This window comes from Podarcis gaigeae, assembly GCF_964106915.1.
Source record: "Podarcis gaigeae genome assembly, chromosome: 14".
NCBI classification, from domain to species: Eukaryota; Metazoa; Chordata; class Lepidosauria; order Squamata; family Lacertidae; genus Podarcis; species Podarcis gaigeae.
Window position 1 is genome coordinate 29,508,128 of NC_139690.1, and position 19,021 is coordinate 29,527,148.

At 51.7% G+C, this 19,021-nt stretch overlaps 1 protein-coding gene across 4 annotated transcripts; it reads left to right on the plus strand.

Annotated features, from left to right (window-relative positions):
- The first annotated feature begins 663 nt into the window (after nt 1-663).
- Nucleotides 664-18,736, plus strand: ERN2 (endoplasmic reticulum to nucleus signaling 2). Of its 4 annotated transcripts, XR_014557700.1 has the most exons (23): nt 664-914; nt 2,684-2,801; nt 2,959-2,992; nt 4,036-4,108; nt 4,234-4,306; nt 6,808-6,930; nt 7,158-7,259; nt 8,730-8,991; nt 9,160-9,238; nt 9,333-9,483; nt 10,085-10,206; nt 10,413-10,586; nt 11,657-11,915; nt 12,099-12,192; nt 12,908-13,097; nt 14,253-14,352; nt 14,624-14,823; nt 15,044-15,191; nt 15,584-15,711; nt 15,848-15,971; nt 16,125-16,192; nt 17,367-18,097; nt 18,135-18,736. XR_014557700.1 is itself a non-coding variant. In XM_083710763.1 (22 exons), exons 1-22 carry the CDS (start codon nt 831-833, stop codon nt 17,541-17,543), a joined length of 2,883 nt encoding a protein of 960 aa, XP_083566889.1. In that variant the 5' UTR covers nt 664-830; the 3' UTR covers nt 17,544-18,736. The 4 variants fall into 4 exon arrangements, 3 of the variants coding, with proteins under 3 accessions (XP_083566889.1, XP_083566891.1, XP_083566890.1); XM_083710763.1 differs by having other exon boundaries at nt 17,367-18,736; XM_083710764.1 differs by having other exon boundaries at nt 698-914; nt 4,005-4,108; nt 17,367-18,736.
- Nucleotides 18,737-19,021: the final 285 nt, after the last annotated feature.

Consider the following 19,021-nt stretch of genomic DNA (forward strand, 5'->3'; position numbering starts at 1 on the left):
CCTTGTACAGTCCTTCCAATGTGTTTCCTTCTCCGCCTGCACAGTTTTTTGTCCAGCACTTCCTGCTAGTGAGATCTGTGGGCAGATTGTGGTTTCAAGGCTGTATCTGAAAAGGTGTGTGAGAGCAGCACTGCCAGCTCATAACCCAGCTCTTCTTACTTTCACTGGGAGGGGGATCTGGAGTTCAAAATGCCATTTGAGGAGGGGTTCTGGAATTGGGGAAAGGGCTGTTCTTTTTTCCAAACTCAAAAAAGGAAGGGCTCTTTGCACATGCTCACGTTGCACTTTGTATATGCTCGGTTGTTGCCTTTGCTTCCTTCTGCTCTCTTCATTAGTGCCAGCAGCCTTCCTTACCACCCTGCCCAGCATGTCCCACTTCCTGGTTCTGGCTGAGTCTGAGCAATGGAAAGCCCTGACCCTCAGAAGTGGGAATCTCTATCTCTCATACACACATGCACGTGGGTTTGCAAAAGCAGCCATCCTCATAAAGAAGTGAAATCCTCTGTGTGCCTCTGGGCCCGTGCAGAGTGCCTATTCTACTGGCGGTGGGCGGGGGGGGGGGAGTGATTGGGAAGGGGAAATCAGCGAGCCCCGTCCTCCTGGCTGTTGGTCCCGGCAGGGCAGGGCAGGGACCCGGATCTGGGGCGGAGGCGTGTGCCAGGTGGGGCAGCAGCGCCCGGGAAGGCGGTAGCGTGGCAGGTCCGGCTCCTCCCTGCGCGGAACCTGCCGGAATGGAGCCGGGGCGTCGGGCTTGCGGGGGTCTCGGCTGTAGTCGCGGCCCCTGGAACAAATGAGGAGGAGGATGCCCGGAACCCGCGGCAAGAGCAGTCATGCGCCACTCTCCGGAGCAACAGCCCCGACGGGGCACCCGCGGACCGCGTCTGCTCCTCCTCCTCGGCGCCCTGCTAGCCCAGGTAAGGCTGTTTGAGGCGTGGGGTGTCGCCTCCTAAGATGTGATGCCCACCAGCCCCAGCCGAGCCCAGCTGCAGGAGTGGAGCGGATCCTAAGCCCAGGGCTGGTGGAAGATGCTGTCGGGATGCCCAAGGCTTCCCCCCGTAGGGCGTTGGGACAGACCCCCCTCTCCCCGCCGTGGGCTGACTCTGCCAACTTGGAAGCCCGCGGAGCAAACCAACCCCCCCCCCCAAAAAAAACCACACCATTCAGCGCTCTCCTGAGTCCCGGAGCCCTTGAAGACAAGAGGAGATGGCTTTCTTTCCTGCTCCCCTAAGTCTTCTTTTCCTGAAGCAGAGCATGATGCCGGCCCCGCCAAGGCGCTAGTCCTTCGCGAGGACAAAAAGAAAAGGGGTCGTGGAAATGGGGTCGCTTTCAGACAGCAGGGTGGTGGGCTGAGGAGAAGGCTGGCTTTCTCCTCCTGGTCCCGAGGAAGAGGAGGAGCAGGAGGAGAAGGAAGACTCTCACTCTCCCCTCCACCGCCGTGTTTGCTAAGCTGTTTGCCCAAAGGGTGCGCCCGGCTGGAGTTGGCGGGCGGGCGCAGCAGGTGAGCTGGCACAAGTCCGGCCGTTGCCCTCCAGGAATGCGCCCGAATGTGGCAGGTCCCCTGCTGCAGGGGTTTCTCTGGCAGACCCGGAAGCGGGGTCGTGGGGTGGGCGAATGTCACACACACAAACCACTTCGAGCGTTATTGTTCCTTTCCCCGAGAAAGCGTGGGAACTCGTTTCTTCAGGTATCTTGGGAGTAAGCCTTCTGGATCAGCCCATGGCGCATCTAGTCCAGCCTCTTGTTCTCACAGGGGCCAACCAAATGCCCCAATGGGAAACCCCTAAGCAGGAGCCCAGCACAAGGGGCCTCTCCCCTCCTGTGCTTTCCAGCAGCTGAAGCACTGCTGCCTCTGACCAAGGAGGCTGAGAATAGCCACTCTGGCTACTAGCCATTGATAGCCCTCCATGGATTTCTCCAATCCTCTTTAAAGCCATCTATGCCATTCTCCTTTAAAGCCCATCTTCAGGAGCAGGTTCCATGGCTTAACTGTGCTCCATGCCTCTCTGAGTGGCATAGGGGGTGGATGTGATCACTGGGTCCCATAGGATGCTCCCCACAGGGTCCCCTTTCCTCCCCACTCCCCGTTTTGGCTGGCAAAACTAGGTCCTCTCTTTTACCTGGGAAGGCTCTGCTGCCAGGGCTGGAGGCTGCAGGCAGGACCACCAAGACACTCAAATCAAGTTTCGAGAAGACCATTGGTCCATCTAGTTCAGGACTGCCTACACTGACTGGCAGCAGCAGCAGCAGCAGCAGCAGCAGGTCTCGGGGGAAGACTTTCCCCAGCCCTTCCTGCAGATGCCATGAGGGAGCTGAACCTGGGAGATTCTGCATGCCAAGCACATGTTCTGCTCCTGAGCAGAGGCCCTTTGCTTGAGCTGCCTTAGACTGAGTCGTAGAATCACAGAAGAGCTGGAAGGGACCCAAAGGTTCATCTGGTCCAGCCTACCACCATGCACTGAGTCAGCCACCTAGTTGGCTCTGCAGTGCTGTCTGGCGACTGGTGAGATGGGGCTGCTGAGTTCTACTAGGGTAACCCTGATAGTAAGGAAGAGGTGGAAGCTGGCAGCACAGGACCACCCTCTGGAGCGACTGTGCAGAAGAAGGCAGGAAAAGGACCGAGCTGTGGCTCTGTGTTCCAAATTCACCCCGCTTTATCTCTTCCTGGCCTGCCCCCACCCCCCAGTGTCTTGCTGGCAGCACACCCACTGTTGCAGAAACGCTGCTCTTCGTGTCAACCCTTGACGGGAACCTCCACGCAGTGAGCAGAAAGACAGGAGATGTCAAGTGGACCCTGAAGGATGGTGAGTAGCAGCAGAAACCCATGGATGCTGGGTTGGGGTTTGGCACTGGCTAGGTGCCTCTCACCTTGCAGGGCTTAATAATAATAATAATAATAATAATAATAATAATAATAATAATAATAATCTGAGTAAGCACCCCTCCACTTTCTCCTTCCAGATCCACCTCTGCAGGTGCCGGATTATGTGGCAGAGTGAGTGTAGCCTCTTGCTGTAATAGGGCTGGGGTGCTTTCCCCTTGGTAGGAACAGCAGTCTTCCCAATCCACAGCCTGACTCCCAAGGGCTTCAGCAAGCCAGCCAGATGGGTTCCCAGTTTTGTCTGGAGGAGACAGCCAAAAGCGTCCTCTTTCCATGCCCTAAGAGTAACCCAGATGTAGTTTGTTTGTACATCCCACCTGCCTGGCCCCTTTCCAAGATGCAGATGTTGTAGGACAAGAATAAGGAACCCTTTTCAGCCCAAAAGCCATTTTCCCTTTGGGGCAACCCTCTGGCAGATGCTCTTCTGTGGTGGGCAGAACCACAAGCAAGAGTGGGCATGGCAAGAAATGCAGATTTCACCTCTGGGCACCAGGTTAGTTGCTTCACGCTCACACCATTCTATCTTCCATCCAGGCAAGGGAAAGGCATTATCAGGGTTCAAGTCTGGTAAGGAAGAGTGGGAAGCAGGGCTGGTGGGGGTGTGGCCTTGGGATAGGAGGTGTGGCCTGGGGAGAGTGGGATGGAGAGGCTTGGGAGGCCACATTTGGCCCCTGGGCATGAGGTTCCCCACCCCTGGTGTCAGAGGCAGAAGAAAGAGACAGAGAGGTGGGGTAAAAGGTTTGGAAATGGTACTTAAACCATCAGGGAAAATAAGAGAGCAGTTACTGCTCCAGGGGTCCAGACAACAGCTGTGAGAATCAGCTCTGTGAAATCTGCACAAATGTTGGGATTTTTAAAATGAATGAATGAATGGGAAAGCATGAATTTTGAGCTTTTCCCGATGCCAAATTCTGCTCTGGGTACCAAGTTCAGACTGGGGTGCTGGCAGAGGGCTCCGGGATGCATTGCCTGCTGGCTGGTGGTATGTGAATCAGTGGAGGGGTGTGTGTGGATGGTGTGTGTGGATCCCCTGAGTTGTAATTCTGAGCGTAGCAAAGTAGCCACTTGCCCAGAGGGGCAGGGAGCACTTTTGCCCAGAGGAAGAGGAGCAGCAACAACTGAGCAGCTGTTGTCTTTCGCCTGTGTTCCTGGCTCAGGCCAGCATTTCTTCCAGACCCAAATGATGGCAGCTTGTATGTCCTGGGAGGCAAGAACAAGGAAGGCCTTATGGTGAGTGGCCTGGGAGCAGTAGAGGGAGGCTGGGTGGCTCTCTAGCACAGGAGGGCCCCCTCAAAGTAAGGGGAGGTGGCGCTGGGCTGCATTTTTTACTTTTAGCCCATCTGTCTCTGCTACAGAAGCTGCCTTTCACCATCCCTGAGCTGGTCCAGTCTTCTCCTTGCCGAAGCTCCGATGGGATTCTCTACACAGGTATAAGCTGGTGGGGTGTGTGGGGCAGCTGTGAGTCAGGGAATGATGATGATGATGATGATGATGATGATGATGATAACTACTAAAAATTCTGTACTACTTAATATATAAGATATATCTCTAAGTGGTGTGCAGAGAACTAAAGCAACAACAGTCAACTTACACAACAATTAGGATCCTAGTTAGTTTCTGGATGGCCGAGCAAGTATGTGAAGCAGAGGGTATTGTGGAGCCTGTTTGCATTTTGAATCAGAGTGCCTCTGAGTATGTGTGGAGTTCCTTTCCCTCACCAATGAAGGACTGTAGGATGTCAGAAGAACAATCATCCTAGAGATTTTATTTACAATGAAGTGGTGTACACAGTTTTATCAAATAAAATCCAGTGGGGGTGGGATTACCTGGGGGGTGGAGCTGAGAGACAAGGGGGTGGCAGACAGGTGCACTTTTCACACTTTGAAAAACCAGCATTACTGGATCAAACTCATCAGGTTTTCTTGAATTAATTAAACTAATCGGTTTTAACTGGATTTTGAATCAATGTGCTATTAATGGTTCCTGTTTTGAATTTTATTGTGTTGTTATCTTCCTCAGTGGGTCATGCAAACCACTATTCTGAATAATGCTTTTTATACTGCAGCGTAGGAGGCATAGGGGGTGAGTTTAGGGAACCAAGAGGGCAGTAGCCCAGAAAAATTCAGGAACCACTGAAATAAACAAATAAATTTCTTAAGTGAGAAGGAGATTTGATCCCCAGCCCTTCTCAGTTTAGAAATAAGGCATGAGCTTGTGTGGACCACTGTGCACATTCAGATATAATGAGGCGGATTATGCCGATAGTGCCACCCACCCATTTATGGGATGGCTGGTCCCTGCTCCTTTTTTAAAAATATTTATTAAAGTTTTTTTGATTACAATATAAAAAAGCAAACAAAAATATTACATATCATAACATATTTTCTTATCTCCTTTGGACCTCCTCACATCTCCCGCTCCTGCGTTCCAAGTTATAAAAATTAAACCAGCAATTTATCACCTTATCTCCATCCTTACTGTCTAATTTTCCAATGCTATATCTCAAATTTTAGATACCTTTATTTTACTCCTTAAAAAATTAAACTTAGCCTGATAATTATCTAAAAATTTGTTTTTTCTTGAGTTTAGCTTATCTTCCTAATTCACTTCGTCTATTTTGATGGTGCCAAGTTGTTTATAATCAAGCATCCTGCTTAACATTCATACAATTTACAATATTTTTGCAAATAAATCTTGAATTTTTTCCAGTCTTCTTCTACCGTCTCCTCTCCCAGGTCTCGGATTCTGCCAGTCATCTCGGCCAGTTCCATGTAGTCCATCAGTTGCATCTGCCATTCTTCCAGTGTGGGTAGATCTTGAGTTTTCCAATGCTTAGCGAGAAGTATCCTTGCTGCTGTTGTTGCATACATAAAAAATGTTCAGTCCTTCTTTAGCACTCCTTGGCCGACAATACCCAAAAGGAAGGCCTCTGGTTTCTTAGGGAAGGTATACTTAAATACCTTTTTCAGCTCATTATATATCATTTCCCAGAAAGCCTTCACTATAGGGCAAGTCCACCAAAGGTGAAAGAACGTTCCTTCATTTTCCTTACATTTCCAACATTTGTTGTCAGACACGTGGTGTATTTTTGCAAGTTTGACTGGGGTCATGTACCATCTATATATCATTTTCATTACATTTTCTTTCAAAGCATTACATGCAGTGAAATTCAGCCCAGTAGTCCACAACCTTTCCCAGTCCTCAAACATAATATTATACCCAATGTCCTGTGCCCACTTTATCATAGCCGATTTAACCGTTTAATCTTGTGTGTTCCATTTTAACAGCAAGTTATACATTCTTGAAAGTACCTTAGTCTTAGGCTCTAGCAATTCCGTTTCTAGCTTCGATTTTTCCACCTGGAATCCTAACTTTTTATCAATTTTGAAGACTTCTTTAATCTGAGCGTAATGTAACCAATCTCGGACTTTGTCTTTCATTTTCTCCTGACTCTGCAATTTCCAATTGTCCCCATCTTTTTCTAATATTTCCCAATACTTTGGCCATTTGGCCTCCATATTGAGCCTTTTCCGGGCCTTAGCTTCCAATGGTGAAAGCCACCTTGGAGTTTTATTTTCCAATAGGTCTTTATATTTTGTCCAGACATTAAACACTGCTTTTCTGACAATATGATTCTCCTGCCAACCTAGCAATTCGAAAGCATGTCAAAGTGCAAGTAGATAAATAGGTACCACTCCGGCGGGAAGGTAAACGGCATTTCTGTGCGCTGCTCTGGTTCGCCAGAAGCGGCTTAGTCATGCTGGTCACATGACCCAGAAGCTGTATGCCGGCTCCCTCGACCAGTAAAGCAAGATGAGTGCCGCAACCCCAGAGTTGGCCACGACTGGACCTAATGGTCAGGGGTCCCTTTACCTTTACCTGCAATGGGTACCAAGCAAAAATCCCTCTCCCCACTGCAATTTCCCCAGGGAAAAAAGAGGACACGTGGTTTGTCGTGGATCCAGCATCTGGGAAGAAGCAGACCACACTGTCTACCGAGGCTTGGGATGGTCTGTGCCCCCAAACTCCACTGCTCTACATTGGACGCACTCGTAAGTCTGGGTTCTCTTTTTGGCTTGTAAACGTAATAGTTTATTGCAGGAGGGAGCAGGAACTCCCTTCTTGGCTCCTGAGCAGAATCCCACAGGAAGCAGATATCCACACCATTTGCCCAATGCTGGTGCGGTCAAGAACATGCAGGCCTTGAATGTGCCTTGCTCCTGGAAGTGGGTGGGATGTGACAGGCTCTGTGACCACACCAGGTATTTTCCGCCTGCAGAGTACATCATCACCATGTATGACACCAAGTCCCGCCACCTGCGATGGAACGCCACCTACCTCGAGTACTCTGTCCCGTTTCAGGACCAGAACAATGACTACGGTGGGTAACTGGAAAGGCAAAAGAGAAGGGCCTTGGCTGGGCAGGTGATGTGGGTCCATCCATGGGCGTAGCCAGGCTTGTTAGGGGAGTAGCCAAAGTTGTTGAGCTTCTTTTAGAATATCACCACTTCCCCCCAAGTTTTTGAGCTTTTTGGGGGAAACCATGAGTAAATACAGTCATACCTTGGGTTACAGCCGCTTCAGGTTGCAATTTTTTGCTTGCGGACCACCAAAACATGGAAGTACTGGAATGGGTTACTTCCGGGTTTCGGCAGTCGCACATGCGCAGAAGTGCTAAATCGCATTTTGCGCATGCGCAGAAGTGCCGAATCGCAACCCGTGCATGCGCAGATGTGCCACTGCAGGTTGCGGACACTGCGGGTTGCAAACGTGCATCCCACATGGATTACATTCATAACCCAAGCGTCCACTGTATACCCCCAAAATAGGACATTGCAGGTGGCAGGCTTTCATTGGAGGGAGGGAGGCTTCTGCTGGGGGAGGCAGAACCTCAGCTAACTGACTACTTTCTATGCTTTTCAAGAATTTTTGTGGACCTAGGGGGTGCAGCTCCCCCCACCCATAACTCCACCCCACCCTCCACCCCACCCTCAACTTTCTTTCGCAGCTACGTTTGCAAAGAGAAGGTTGGCATTGCTTCAAGTGCCCCACAAGTGACCCTCCTCAACCCCCTCTTTTTATCCTGCACCCCCGAGCATTTCCACCACCACAGCACCAATGGGACACAGCTCACACGCCCTCCACCATCCTAAGAAAACCCATTAACCCCGTTTTTATTTGATTTTAGTGTTTGGTAGATTTACAAAAAGAGAAAGACACACGAGTACATAATTTTTTTTAAGGGGTGAGATTAGATGCGGATGCACAAAGCATTTAATATATAAAAAAAATCAAGACTCCTTGCACTCTGCTCCCCCTTTCTTCCCACCCAGGGTGGGCCTGCCCTCTGCCTGCCCCTCTGAGCTGGGGCATCATGCTGGGCTGGGCCTCAGTGACAGCAACCTCTCCTCCTCCTCCTTGCCTGATCTCCAGCAACCGCTACAAGCTGCCCAAGGGAAGAGGCTGGCAGCAGCAGCCATGGAGAGGCAGTGGGATGCTTCCTCACAGCTGCCACGGCCATCGCTCAGGGCAAGCTCTGGTTCATCCTCTTCCCGGAGCTCAGTGGCAGCGTTGCTGGGAGGAGGGAAATAGGGATATTCTTGGATCAAATCAGAAGCTGGGATTGCTTTCATAATTCCAGGGCTGTCCCTGGAAAGTCAGGACACTTGGAGGGTATGCAACATAGAGTCTTGTGGCCCATTTAAGACAACCTTTTCTTCTTACATCATAAATGTGCACAGACTGCAGGCCATTTTACCAGATGCACCAGGAACTACCCCTCTGGAAAGCGACATAACATTGTTCAGGGAAGCCACTTACTGGTTTTCCTTAACCTTCACCCTCTGCCCAGAAATGGCCCACTTTGCCTCTAGCGGAGACGGCCTGCTGGTGACGGTTGGCAAGGAGAGTGGGCAGGTGCTGTGGATGCAGGACTACGGCTCCCCTGTGGTTGGCATGTACACCTGGCGCCAGGACACCTTGCAGCGGATGCCCTACCTCAACGTTGCCGTGGAGAGTCTGCGCTACCTCGTCCTGCGCTCCCAAGACACTCATTTCTTCATCCACTGGAACTACCAATCCACCAAGGACTTCACCGCCAAGACTCGGCTGCTGTGGGTATTGGGGGGTGGGGTGTCCTGTGGCAGTGAGTTTCGCAGGCTTAATCCACAGCAAGCGCGAGACTGCTCAGGTTGTGCTGGCAGTTCTCTGCTAGAATGTTGAGCTTTGCCCTACGGTGTGACTGATGTGCACCCTCTCCACCCCACTCCCCAATTTTCTAGGCCAACACTGTACGTGGGCAAGTACGCTGCAGGTTTCTACGCCTTGACGTCCTTGGTGCACGAGGGCACAGCTCTTGTTGTGAGTGCCCTCTTCACCCCTTGGGTGGCCCTGGGCAGGTGGAGGAGGAGCAGAGTGCTCACAGAACTTTTTTGTGTGTCCCCGCCTGCTACAGCCTCAGGGGCTGACACTGGCCCGCAGCAGTGGCCCCACCACGGAAGACGTGACGATCCAGAAGTCTGGCGAGTGCGAGATCACGCCCAGCACGAGCGTCAAGTACCCACAGGGCAGCATCACCATCCCTCATAGCCAGTGGCTGCTGATAGGTGAGTCCCCTTCCTCCCTAGCAGACAGACAGACAGACAGACAGACTTACACACGCCATTATGAAGCTTTGGCCCCTTTTTAAAAATTTTCCTCTGCATACAAAAGAAATGGGGAAGGGATGATACCTCCCACTTTGGGAACCACTGCTATGGCTCCAGGATGCCCCCTCAAGCAGCAGCAACGTGACTCCATTGGGCAAGCATTGCAGATTGGCTTGGCGATCAGAAGGTTGGTGGTTCGAATCCGCACAACGGGGTGAGCTCCCATTGCTCTGTCCCAGCTCCTGCCAACCTAGCAGTTCAAAAGCACGCCAGTGCAAGTAGATAAATAGGTACCACTGTGGCGGGAAGGTAAACGGTGTTTCCGTGCGCTCTGATTTCTGTCACGGTGTCCCATTGTGCAAGAAGCGGTTTAGTCATTCTGGCCACAAGAACTGGAAAGCTGTCTGCGGACAAACGCCAGCTCCCTTGGCCTGAAAGTGAGATGAGCGCCGTAACCCCATAGTCACCTTTGACCAGACTTAACCATCCAGGGGTCCTTTACCTTTTTACCTTTACCTGCAGAACCACAAATAAAGCAGAATGTTTTATTTCCCCGCAGGGCACCACGAATTGCCACCCGTGGTCCACACCACCATGCTGAGGGCTTTCCCCCAGACTCTGCGGAGGAGTCCAGAGGTCATCCTGTCCCACAGCTCCTCTCCCAGGACCCTCTTTGACGATGTGAGTGGAGCAAGGGTGTGTGTGTGTGTGTGTGCTAAAGCTGCTTCTGTGATAGAGAATAGAGTGTGTGTGCTTGGACAGGGTGGGGGTCTGGATGGCGAGGGGACGTTCCAGAAGGCAGCCTTGCCAAGGGTGTCTGTGTGCCTAATGTCTAGGTACAGGGGTATGTTTTGTTTATTATTATTTATTGCATTTGCCTGTTTTAGTTCCTGGCCTCACATAGTCAGAGGCCACATGATGAGGATAGCTGGCACAGCGCAGAACCCCGCTTGGAGATGGAGCAGACGGATATTTACCCTGGGTTCAGCCGCTTGGAGCTGGTGACGGCTGGCGTGGCTGCTGTGTTCCTGGGCGGGGGGCTCTTCTTCCTCCTTCTCTGGGTGAGTGGGCTTTGGTCTTTTTCCCCTTTGGGGGCTGCTTTGGGAAGTACTGTTCAACCCCCCCCCCCCAGCAGTGAGTCCTGGCTCTCTAGTCCTGCCTAGGCCACCCACTTCTCTGCCCTGAGATCAGCCCTCGACTTCAAAGAAGAACGTGCTTCTTTGTTAAACTATGGAACTCACTTCTGCAGGAAGTGGCAATGGCCACCGACTTGGGTGGCTTTAAAGGAGGATGAGACAAATCCATAGTCCTGAGGGCTATCTCTTGGTGGCTACTAGGCTTGAGGGCTATGCTGTACCTCCATGCTCAGAGGCAGTAATGGCTCTGAATACCAGTTGCAGGAGGGGGAAAGAGTGCTGTTGTCCTTGAATCCTGTTTGTGGGTTTCCCGCAGGCATCTTGGTGGCCCCTGTGAGAACAGGACACTGGTCTAGATGGGCCATTGGCCTGATCCAACAGAGCTCTTATTATGTTCTTATATTAACCTGCCACCTGCACCATGTTGGGAAGGGAACCTGCTGTCTGCACAGCAATGAGGACTAGAAATTTAGGAATGCTAAATCCTGCTTCAGAGGTCAAATCCCAATACCTGTGTTGTCTGTGGCAGGATCCAGGCAGCCCAGGATCCAGGTAGCCCTCCCACTCCCATACTAGGGAAGGGGCTAAAGACACGGGTGGTGTGTTTCATTCCTGAAGGAGTGTCTGCACCCCCATCGTTCTGCCTAGACGCTGAGGTCCAGTGCCAAGGGCTTTCTGGTGGTTCCCTCACTGCAAGAAGCAAAGCTACAGGGGATCAGGCAGAGGGCCTTCTTGGTAGTGGCGCCCGCCCTGTGGAATGCCCTCCCATCAGGTGTCAAAGAGATAAACAACTACCTAACATTTAGAAGACATCTGAAGACAGCCCTGTTCAGGGAAGTTTTTAATGTGTGACATTTTGATGTATTTTTAATCTTTGTTGGAAACCGCTCAGAGTGGCTGGGGAAACCCAGCCAGATGGGCGGGGTACAAATAAATTATTATTATTATTATTATTATTATTATTATTATTATTATTATTATTACTTCCCATTCAGCAAATGCAACAGCAACAGAACCGAGAGCAGCAGCGTCAGCAGCTGTTGCACCAGCAGCTAGAGGAGAAGTTGCAGCTCCTACAGCAGGAGCAAGGGATGGGGCGGCCCCCTGCCAGTCACAGCTCTGGGGGGCATCTCCCCACAGCCTCCAGGGATTCACCAGGAATAACTCCAGACCAGAGTTTGGGCCCTTCTTCTTCTTCTGAATGGATGGATGGGGAGACGAGCCAGAGTCTTCTTCTCAGAAGCAACAGCCCAGGTTGGTGCTGTCAAAGTCCTGGTGCAGCCAAGGTTTTCATTTTGCTTTGCGGGGGGGGGGGGGGGGGTACTGAGCTCCCTCAGCCAGGTGGGATTCAGGCAACACCTGGCATTCTGAGCCTGGAGTGGCCTCCGCCTGCCCTTCTGAGCATCAGCCTCTCTCCCTCTCCCTCTTTCCTCGCAGCAGGTGCTGACCTAGAAACCATCCAGGTGGGGAAGATCTCCTTCAATCCCAAAGATGTCCTGGGCCGTGGGGCAGGGGGCACCTTTGTCTTCAGGTAAGAGGTGCCTGGGTGAACCCGGAACAGAAGGATCTGCCTTCTCCTGGAAGGTCCGCAACTCAGTGGCAGAGAAGACATGCAGAAGAAACTTGGTTTAGTCCCCAACAGCTCCAGGTAGGGCTGGGAGACAATCCTTTCTGAAACCCTAGAGAGCTGCTGTCAGTCAGTGTTAACAATACTGGGCTATGTAGAGCAATAGCCTGACTATTTATAAGCTTCCTATGTCCAGAGCCAGAGCGTTGGTCCATCTAGCTCAGCATTGTCTACACGGACTGGCAGCAGCTCTCCAGGATTTCAGACAGGATTGTCTCCCAGCCCTACCTGGGGATTGAACCCAGGGACTTTCTGCATGCAATGCAGGTGCTGGCCATTTCCCTACTGTTTCCTTTTGCTCTGTGACTGATCTCCAAGCAGAGAGGGAGCAAGAGCTCAGCAGTGCATCTCTGAAGGTGTTGCCTTCTGGGAGAGTCGGGAGATTTATTGAGAGAGAGCGTTGGCAGGAGAGGAGGAGGGTGGTCCAACCTGAAAGCGCAGACCAATGTCCAAGAAGGCTTCCTCCCAAGACACCTGGAGCCCAGGGAGATATCCAGAGAGGGAGCTGTCCTTGCACCTGGGAGTTTCCAGCCCTGGGGTCCAGGTGCAACTGACTGGGTGCAGCTGAACCAACCTGGTGGGCCGAGCCATGGACCACTTCTTTCCTCTCCCTCGCCAGGGGTCACTTTGATGGGCGCCAAGTGGCAGTGAAGCGCCTGCTTCCCGAGTGCATCCACCTGGCGGATCGGGAGGTGCAGCTGCTGCGCGAGTCGGACGAACACCCCAACGTGGTGCGCTACTTCTGCACAGAATTGGACAGGCAGTTCCACTACATCGCCATCGAGCTGTGCTCTGCCACGCTGCAGGAGGTGAGCTGCAGGGAGGAAGATAAAACATCAAACATTAAAAACTTCCCTAAACAGGGCTGGCCTTCAAATGTCTTCTAAATGTCAGATAGTTGTTTATTTGCTTGACATCTGGTGGGAAGGCTTTCCGCAGGGAGGGCGCCACTACCGAGAAGGCCTTCTGCCTGGTTCCCTGTGGCTTTACTTTTCTCAGTGAGGGAACTGCTAGAAGGCCCTTGGAGCTGGACCTCAGTTTCTGGGCTGAACTGGAGATACTGCTTCAGGGCTACTGGACCGAGGCCATTTAGGGCTTTCAAGGTCAGCTTGGAAACGTACTGCAAGCCAATACGTTTTTCAGGACTGGTGTTATATGGCCTTGGTGGTCACTCCCAGCTACCAGTCTAGCTGGATTCTGGATTAGTTGTAGTTTCTGGATCACCTTCAAAGGTACCCCCACTACAGGTACAGCAGGATGATGGGAACTTCATCTCCATTCATCCTCTGGAGTAATGAGAACTAAGGTGCTGCCACTGCCCAAGGCCAGTTGGATGGGCTCCTTCTGTTCTCTTTTTGTGATGGTATCTTGGGGGACTTACCACACACACACACACACACACACACACACACACACACGTGTGCCATCTTGCACTGGTTGGATAGCTCAGTTGGTAAAGCATGAGATTCATTATCTCAGGGCTGTGGGTTTGAGCTCCATGTTGGGCAAAAAGATTCCTTTTTGTTAACATTACAAAGGAAAACCCTGCTTGCTGGCCATATTAGAAACAGTATACTTTTTGACTTGTAGCCCTACCAACAAAAATATTTGGGATGGGGCAGGGGAGCAGAGGTTAAAAGCGGTGTCCCTTTTAAAAACCCGAGTCTGTATACTGAAAAGTAAACTTTGATGAAACCGTGAGTACAGTACATGGCTTGCTTTGCTTTTTCAAGTTCTCTGGCTGCAATTTAAGTCCCACCAAAATGTTATTTGTTTGGTTTGTAAGTAATGGGTTCATCTCTGTGCTCTGAGTTGGGCAGTGCCTTTAAGGTTATCTTTCTGAGACTAAGTTTAATCACATATTTATGATTCGCACAGGGCCCACTGGGCAGGTGGTGGCAGAACCTCGCTCCTTGGCTCCCCAGCGAAGTCATTCTGCCCCGTCTTTCTTTCCCCCCTCTTAGTATGTGGAGAGCCCAACTTTCAACCGGCAAAATCTGGATCCCGTCTCGCTGCTGCATCAAACCATGTCTGGGTTGGCTCATTTGCACTCCCTCAACATAGGTAAGGGCAAGCCCTCCTACCTGCACACCTGAACACAGGTGGTGGTGTTGCTAGGTGACCCCTCAAAGGGCACAGGAACCTAGAAAGTTGCCTGGTCCACCTAACTCAGTATTGTCTACACTGACTGGCAGCAGCAGTAGCTCTCCAGGATTTCCGGCAGGAGTCTCTCCCAAACCTACTTAGAGAGGCTGTTGGGGATTGAACCTGGGGCTGTACCCAGAGGGCCAGCTGCCTCCCCACTCCACTCGATCAACACTGTTTGTCTTCTCAGTCCACCGCGACCTGAAGCCCTGCAACATCCTGATCTCAGCCCCAAACAGCCACGGGAAGATCCGCGCCATCATCTCCGACTTCGGCCTGTGCAAGAAGCTGCAGAGGGGGCGGCGCAGTTTCAGCCTCCGCTCCGGCATTCCGGGCACCGAGGGGTGGATTGCGCCCGAGGTGCTGAGGGAGGACCCAAAAGAGAACCCTGTGAGTAGCGTCCACTTGCCCAGGCTCCTGTGTTTACGATGCAGGCAGGGCGAAGCAGCTCGTGGGGATCACGGGGTGCTCTGCTGCGGAGGTTGGGGGTGCCACAGGCCTGCTGGAGATCTAACCTGGCTGGGATGGGTGGTGGTGGGGAAGCAAAGGGTCTGGCTTTGGGAACAAAGAAAGAGGCAGTTTACCACAGGACTCCTTTTGTCTCCGGCAGACGAGTGCAGTGGACATCTTCTCGGCCGGCTGCATATTTTATTATGTCGTGTCCAGCGGGCAGCATCCCTTTGGAGATGGCTTTCACCGCCAGGCAAACATCCTCACCGGGGCCTACCAGCTGGCGCATCTCCAACAGGAGACACATGGTAAGGAGCACCACCCACTATCTTATGTGGGGCAGGGGGGCACATCTGCTAACAGAGAGAAGCATCCCTGACTCCTCCTCCTTTGTGCATGGAGAGAGTTTGACCTACCCTCTGCCCTGCAGGCTTCATTTGCAGCCAAGCTCACCTGGAGGACAGGTGAGAATGGATCTAGCTATCAGGGTGAAGCTACAGACCGTGATGTCCCTGATCCAAACCTTGCCTCTGCACTGCAGACTCAGCAGCTGGCTTTAAGCAAGTCGCTCTCAATCTCAGCCCCACCCATCTGCATAGCGTTGATAATGTCCGGGATGCCTTGCATGGGTATTGTAAGCTTAACCAGGAATGTATGGGAAGGGCCCAGCTCACTTTCTGCCTGCCCACTTCCACCCCAGACAATGTCATCGGCCGGGAATTGATAGAAGCCATGATCAGCAGTGACCCCCGTTTGCGTCCGTCGGCCATGCAGGTCCTCCTGCACCCCTTCTTCTGGAGCCACGAGAAGCAGCTGCAGTTCTTTCAGGTGAGCGTCCTAGAAGGTGGGCTGGGGGGGGGGGTACAAGCCAGGCAGAAATCCAACAGGTGCAGCACCCTCCCAGTGCTGGCTTCACCGTGCTTGCAAAGCTCAGGGGGCTTTTAGCAAACTCTTCTGCATCTAGGATGTCAGTGACCGCATTGAAAAGGAGCCGGTGGATGGGCCCGTTGTCCGTGCACTAGAGGCCAGAGGGCAAGTGGTGGTGAGAGACAACTGGCGGACGCATATCTCCATCCCTTTGCAGACAGGTACAGGCTCTGCTTCTAGGGTTCCTCCTGCCCCCCCCCCCCGGTTCTGACCCACAGGGGGCAGGACAAAGTCTCCACCCACCGCGCAGAACATCAAATTCCCCTGGAAAAGCAGCTGCGAAGGTGCTCACCTGTGTCATTTCCCTCCTGCAGACCTCAGGAAGTTCCGTACGTACAAAGGCAACTCGGTGCGTGATCTCCTGAGGGCCATGAGAAATAAGGTACCTTTGTGTTTTCCCCCATTACCCAGGTGTGTCCCTGCCCTAGAGCGGTGGTTGCTGGTGGGGCAGAAAGAAAGGAGGCCAACAGGAGGTGGAACTAGAAGCTGGGCAAAGGATATGCCTGTGCAAACATACAGCCAGCCTACTGCCTCCTTTCCACGGTGGTTCTGTGCGATGCGCCATGGGTGGCCCTTGACTTCCTTTCTTGGGCTGGGCGTTCATCAGTATGCAGATGATACCCAGCTCTTCCTCTCTTTCAAATCGGAACCAGTGAAGGTCCTGTGTGTCTGGAGGTGGTTGGAGGATGAATGGCGGCTAACAGATTGAGGTTGAATCCAGAAGTACTGTTTTGGGGGGACAGGAGGCAGGTGGGTGTGGAGGACTCCCTGGTCCTGAATGGGGTAACTGTGCCCCTGAAGGACCAGGTGTGCAGCCTGGGAGTCATTCTGGACTCACAGCTGTCCATGGAGACACAGGTCAATTCTGTGTCCAGGGCAGCTGTTTATCAGCTCCATCTGGTATGCAGGCTGAGACCCTACCTGCCCGCAGACTGTCTCACCAGAGTGGTGCATGCTACGGTCATCTCTCGCTTAGACTACTGCAATGCGCTCTATGTGGGGCTACCTTTGAAGGTGACCCGGAAACTACAACTAATCCAGAATGCGGCAGCAATACTGGTGATTGGGAGCGGCTGCAGAGACCATATAACACCGGACTTGAAAGATCTACACTGGCTCCCAGTACGTTTCTGAGCACAATTCAAAGTGTTGGTGCTGACCTTTAAAGCCAGCCTAAATGGCCTTGGTCCAGTATACCTGAAGGAGCGTCTCCACCTCCATCGTTCTGCCCGGACACTGAGGTCCAGTGCCGAGGGCCTTCTGGTGGTTCCCTCGCTGCGAGAAGCAAAGCTACAGGGAACGAGGCAGAGGGCCTTCTCGGTAGTGGCACCTGCCCTGTGGAACGCCCTCCCACCAGATGTCAAAGAAAAAAATAACTACCAAACTTTTAGAAGACATCTGAAGGCAGCCCTGTTTAGGGAAGCTTTTAATGTTTAATAGGTTGTTGCATTTTAGTGTTTTGTTGGAAGCCGCCCAGTGGGCGGGGTATAAATAAAAAATATTATTATTATTATTATTATTATTATTATTATTATTATGAATATTTTTCCCTACAGAAACACCATTACCACGAACTGCCCAGCAGCGTCCAGGAAACCCTGGGGGCCATCCCGCGCGGGTTTGTCCAGTACTTCACGTCCCGCTTCCCTTGCCTCTTGCTGCACACATACCAGGCCATGCGCATTTGTGCCACAGAGAGGCCGTTGCAAGCGTATTACCCCCCTCCGTCATGATGGGACTACGCAGGGACATGCAGGTGGCAAATGGCAGGAAACTGATCTCCTTGGAGGATGGAAGAACTGGCTGTGGGGCCCAGGCTGCCCTGTTACGGAGGGGTGATTTCCTCCATTGGTGAGCGGCAGCATCAGCATACACCAGCATGCTCTCTGGACCATTTGCAGGAGGACCCAGTTCAGCAAAGCCGCTCCAGGATTCCACCATCATTGTCTTTTCGGCAAAGCAAATTTCCTGTAGAGCAGAAAGCACCTTTCGGTAGAAGAACAGTATACAGAAGTGTTCCTTCTCAATCAGACCACTGGGCCGTTTAGCTCATTATCATCTAGTGACAGGCAGTCACTCTTTGGGGTTTTTTAGCCCTGCCTGGAGATGCCACTGATAGAGCATTTTGCAAGGCTTCATGCAAGAGAGGATTACTTTATCTTCAAGCAGAGACAGCATAGGTATCAAGGGGAAGTCCCTGTCTCTGCAGTCTGAAACTCCCTCTAAGCTGCCACTGCAGCAAGGGGGCTTTCTGGAGCAGGTTTCATGCCAGGTTCATCGGGGAGGGGTGCCCACCCTTTCCTACAAAGGCCCATTGGTAGGAGAGGGTGGGCATCTCCTCATCTGTCATGGATGCTTTAGCTGAGATTGCTGCATTGCAGGGGGTTGGACTAGATGACCCTTGGGTCCCTTTCCAACTCTAAGATTCTATGATTTCTCCCAGGTAAAATGCAAAAGGGCATTGCTGGCAGATAGGGTCATGGATCACCCTGGAAAAGCAGGGGAGGTACCTGAGAGGTAATGGCTGAGATTAAGCCCTGCAATAGTATTTCCTGGGTAGGTAAGAAAAAAATTGTTCCTGGTAGCTGTATTTCAACTGGGGTGGGCCGGGGGGTTTGAATCTTGGAACAGGTTCTCTGTGCCCTCCAGTTCTCCCTTCGGCTCATGGGGGTCCATTACCTGACAAAGGCTGGTGGTGTCAACATGGCTCTGTCAATCTGGCTACTTCCCTCTGACCATTCACATCAGCCACTTGTTAAATTGCTGAGCATACCTGTTCTTGCAACTTGGGTGGCATTTTATCCCAGCAAGAGACAATTGCTGCAATTTGTAGGTACGCTGGTAGATGTCTTGCTGGCTCATAATTTGCCTCTGAGTGTTTTTGTAATGCAATGTTTTTAAATAAAAGATTTTTTTGTAAAAGAAACAACAGTATATATTTAAATGTAAAAGCAAAGGAGGCTAGAGTGTTGTGTGTTCCCACCCCCGAGACAGGGGCTTTCTCAGACATTTTGCTTACAGAATCACCTCAATGGCTCAATGTGCAGCGTTTTGGGTTATTGCTATTAACTGGATTTCTTACCAACCCTGCACCATAAGATACCAGGGTAGCTTAGAACAAAATAAACAATCAGTGCTAAAATAATTTTTTTAAGTTGCAATGGAAATAACAGGGCAGGTCCTATAAACATGCATCTCTGTCACTCAGGCT

Bases quoted from the DNA above. Each gene is read 5' to 3' on its own strand.
- ERN2 (XM_083710763.1), top strand. From the start codon at position 831: ATGCGCCACTCTCCGGAGCAACAGCCCCGACGGGGCACCCGCGGACCG. The intron at 2,993-4,035 runs GTGAGTGTAGCC...TTCCTGGCTCAG, and splicing joins GTGCCGGATTATGTGGCAGA to GCCAGCATTTCTTCCAGACC. The intron at 9,239-9,332 runs GTGAGTGCCCTC...CGCCTGCTACAG, and splicing joins ACGAGGGCACAGCTCTTGTT to CCTCAGGGGCTGACACTGGC.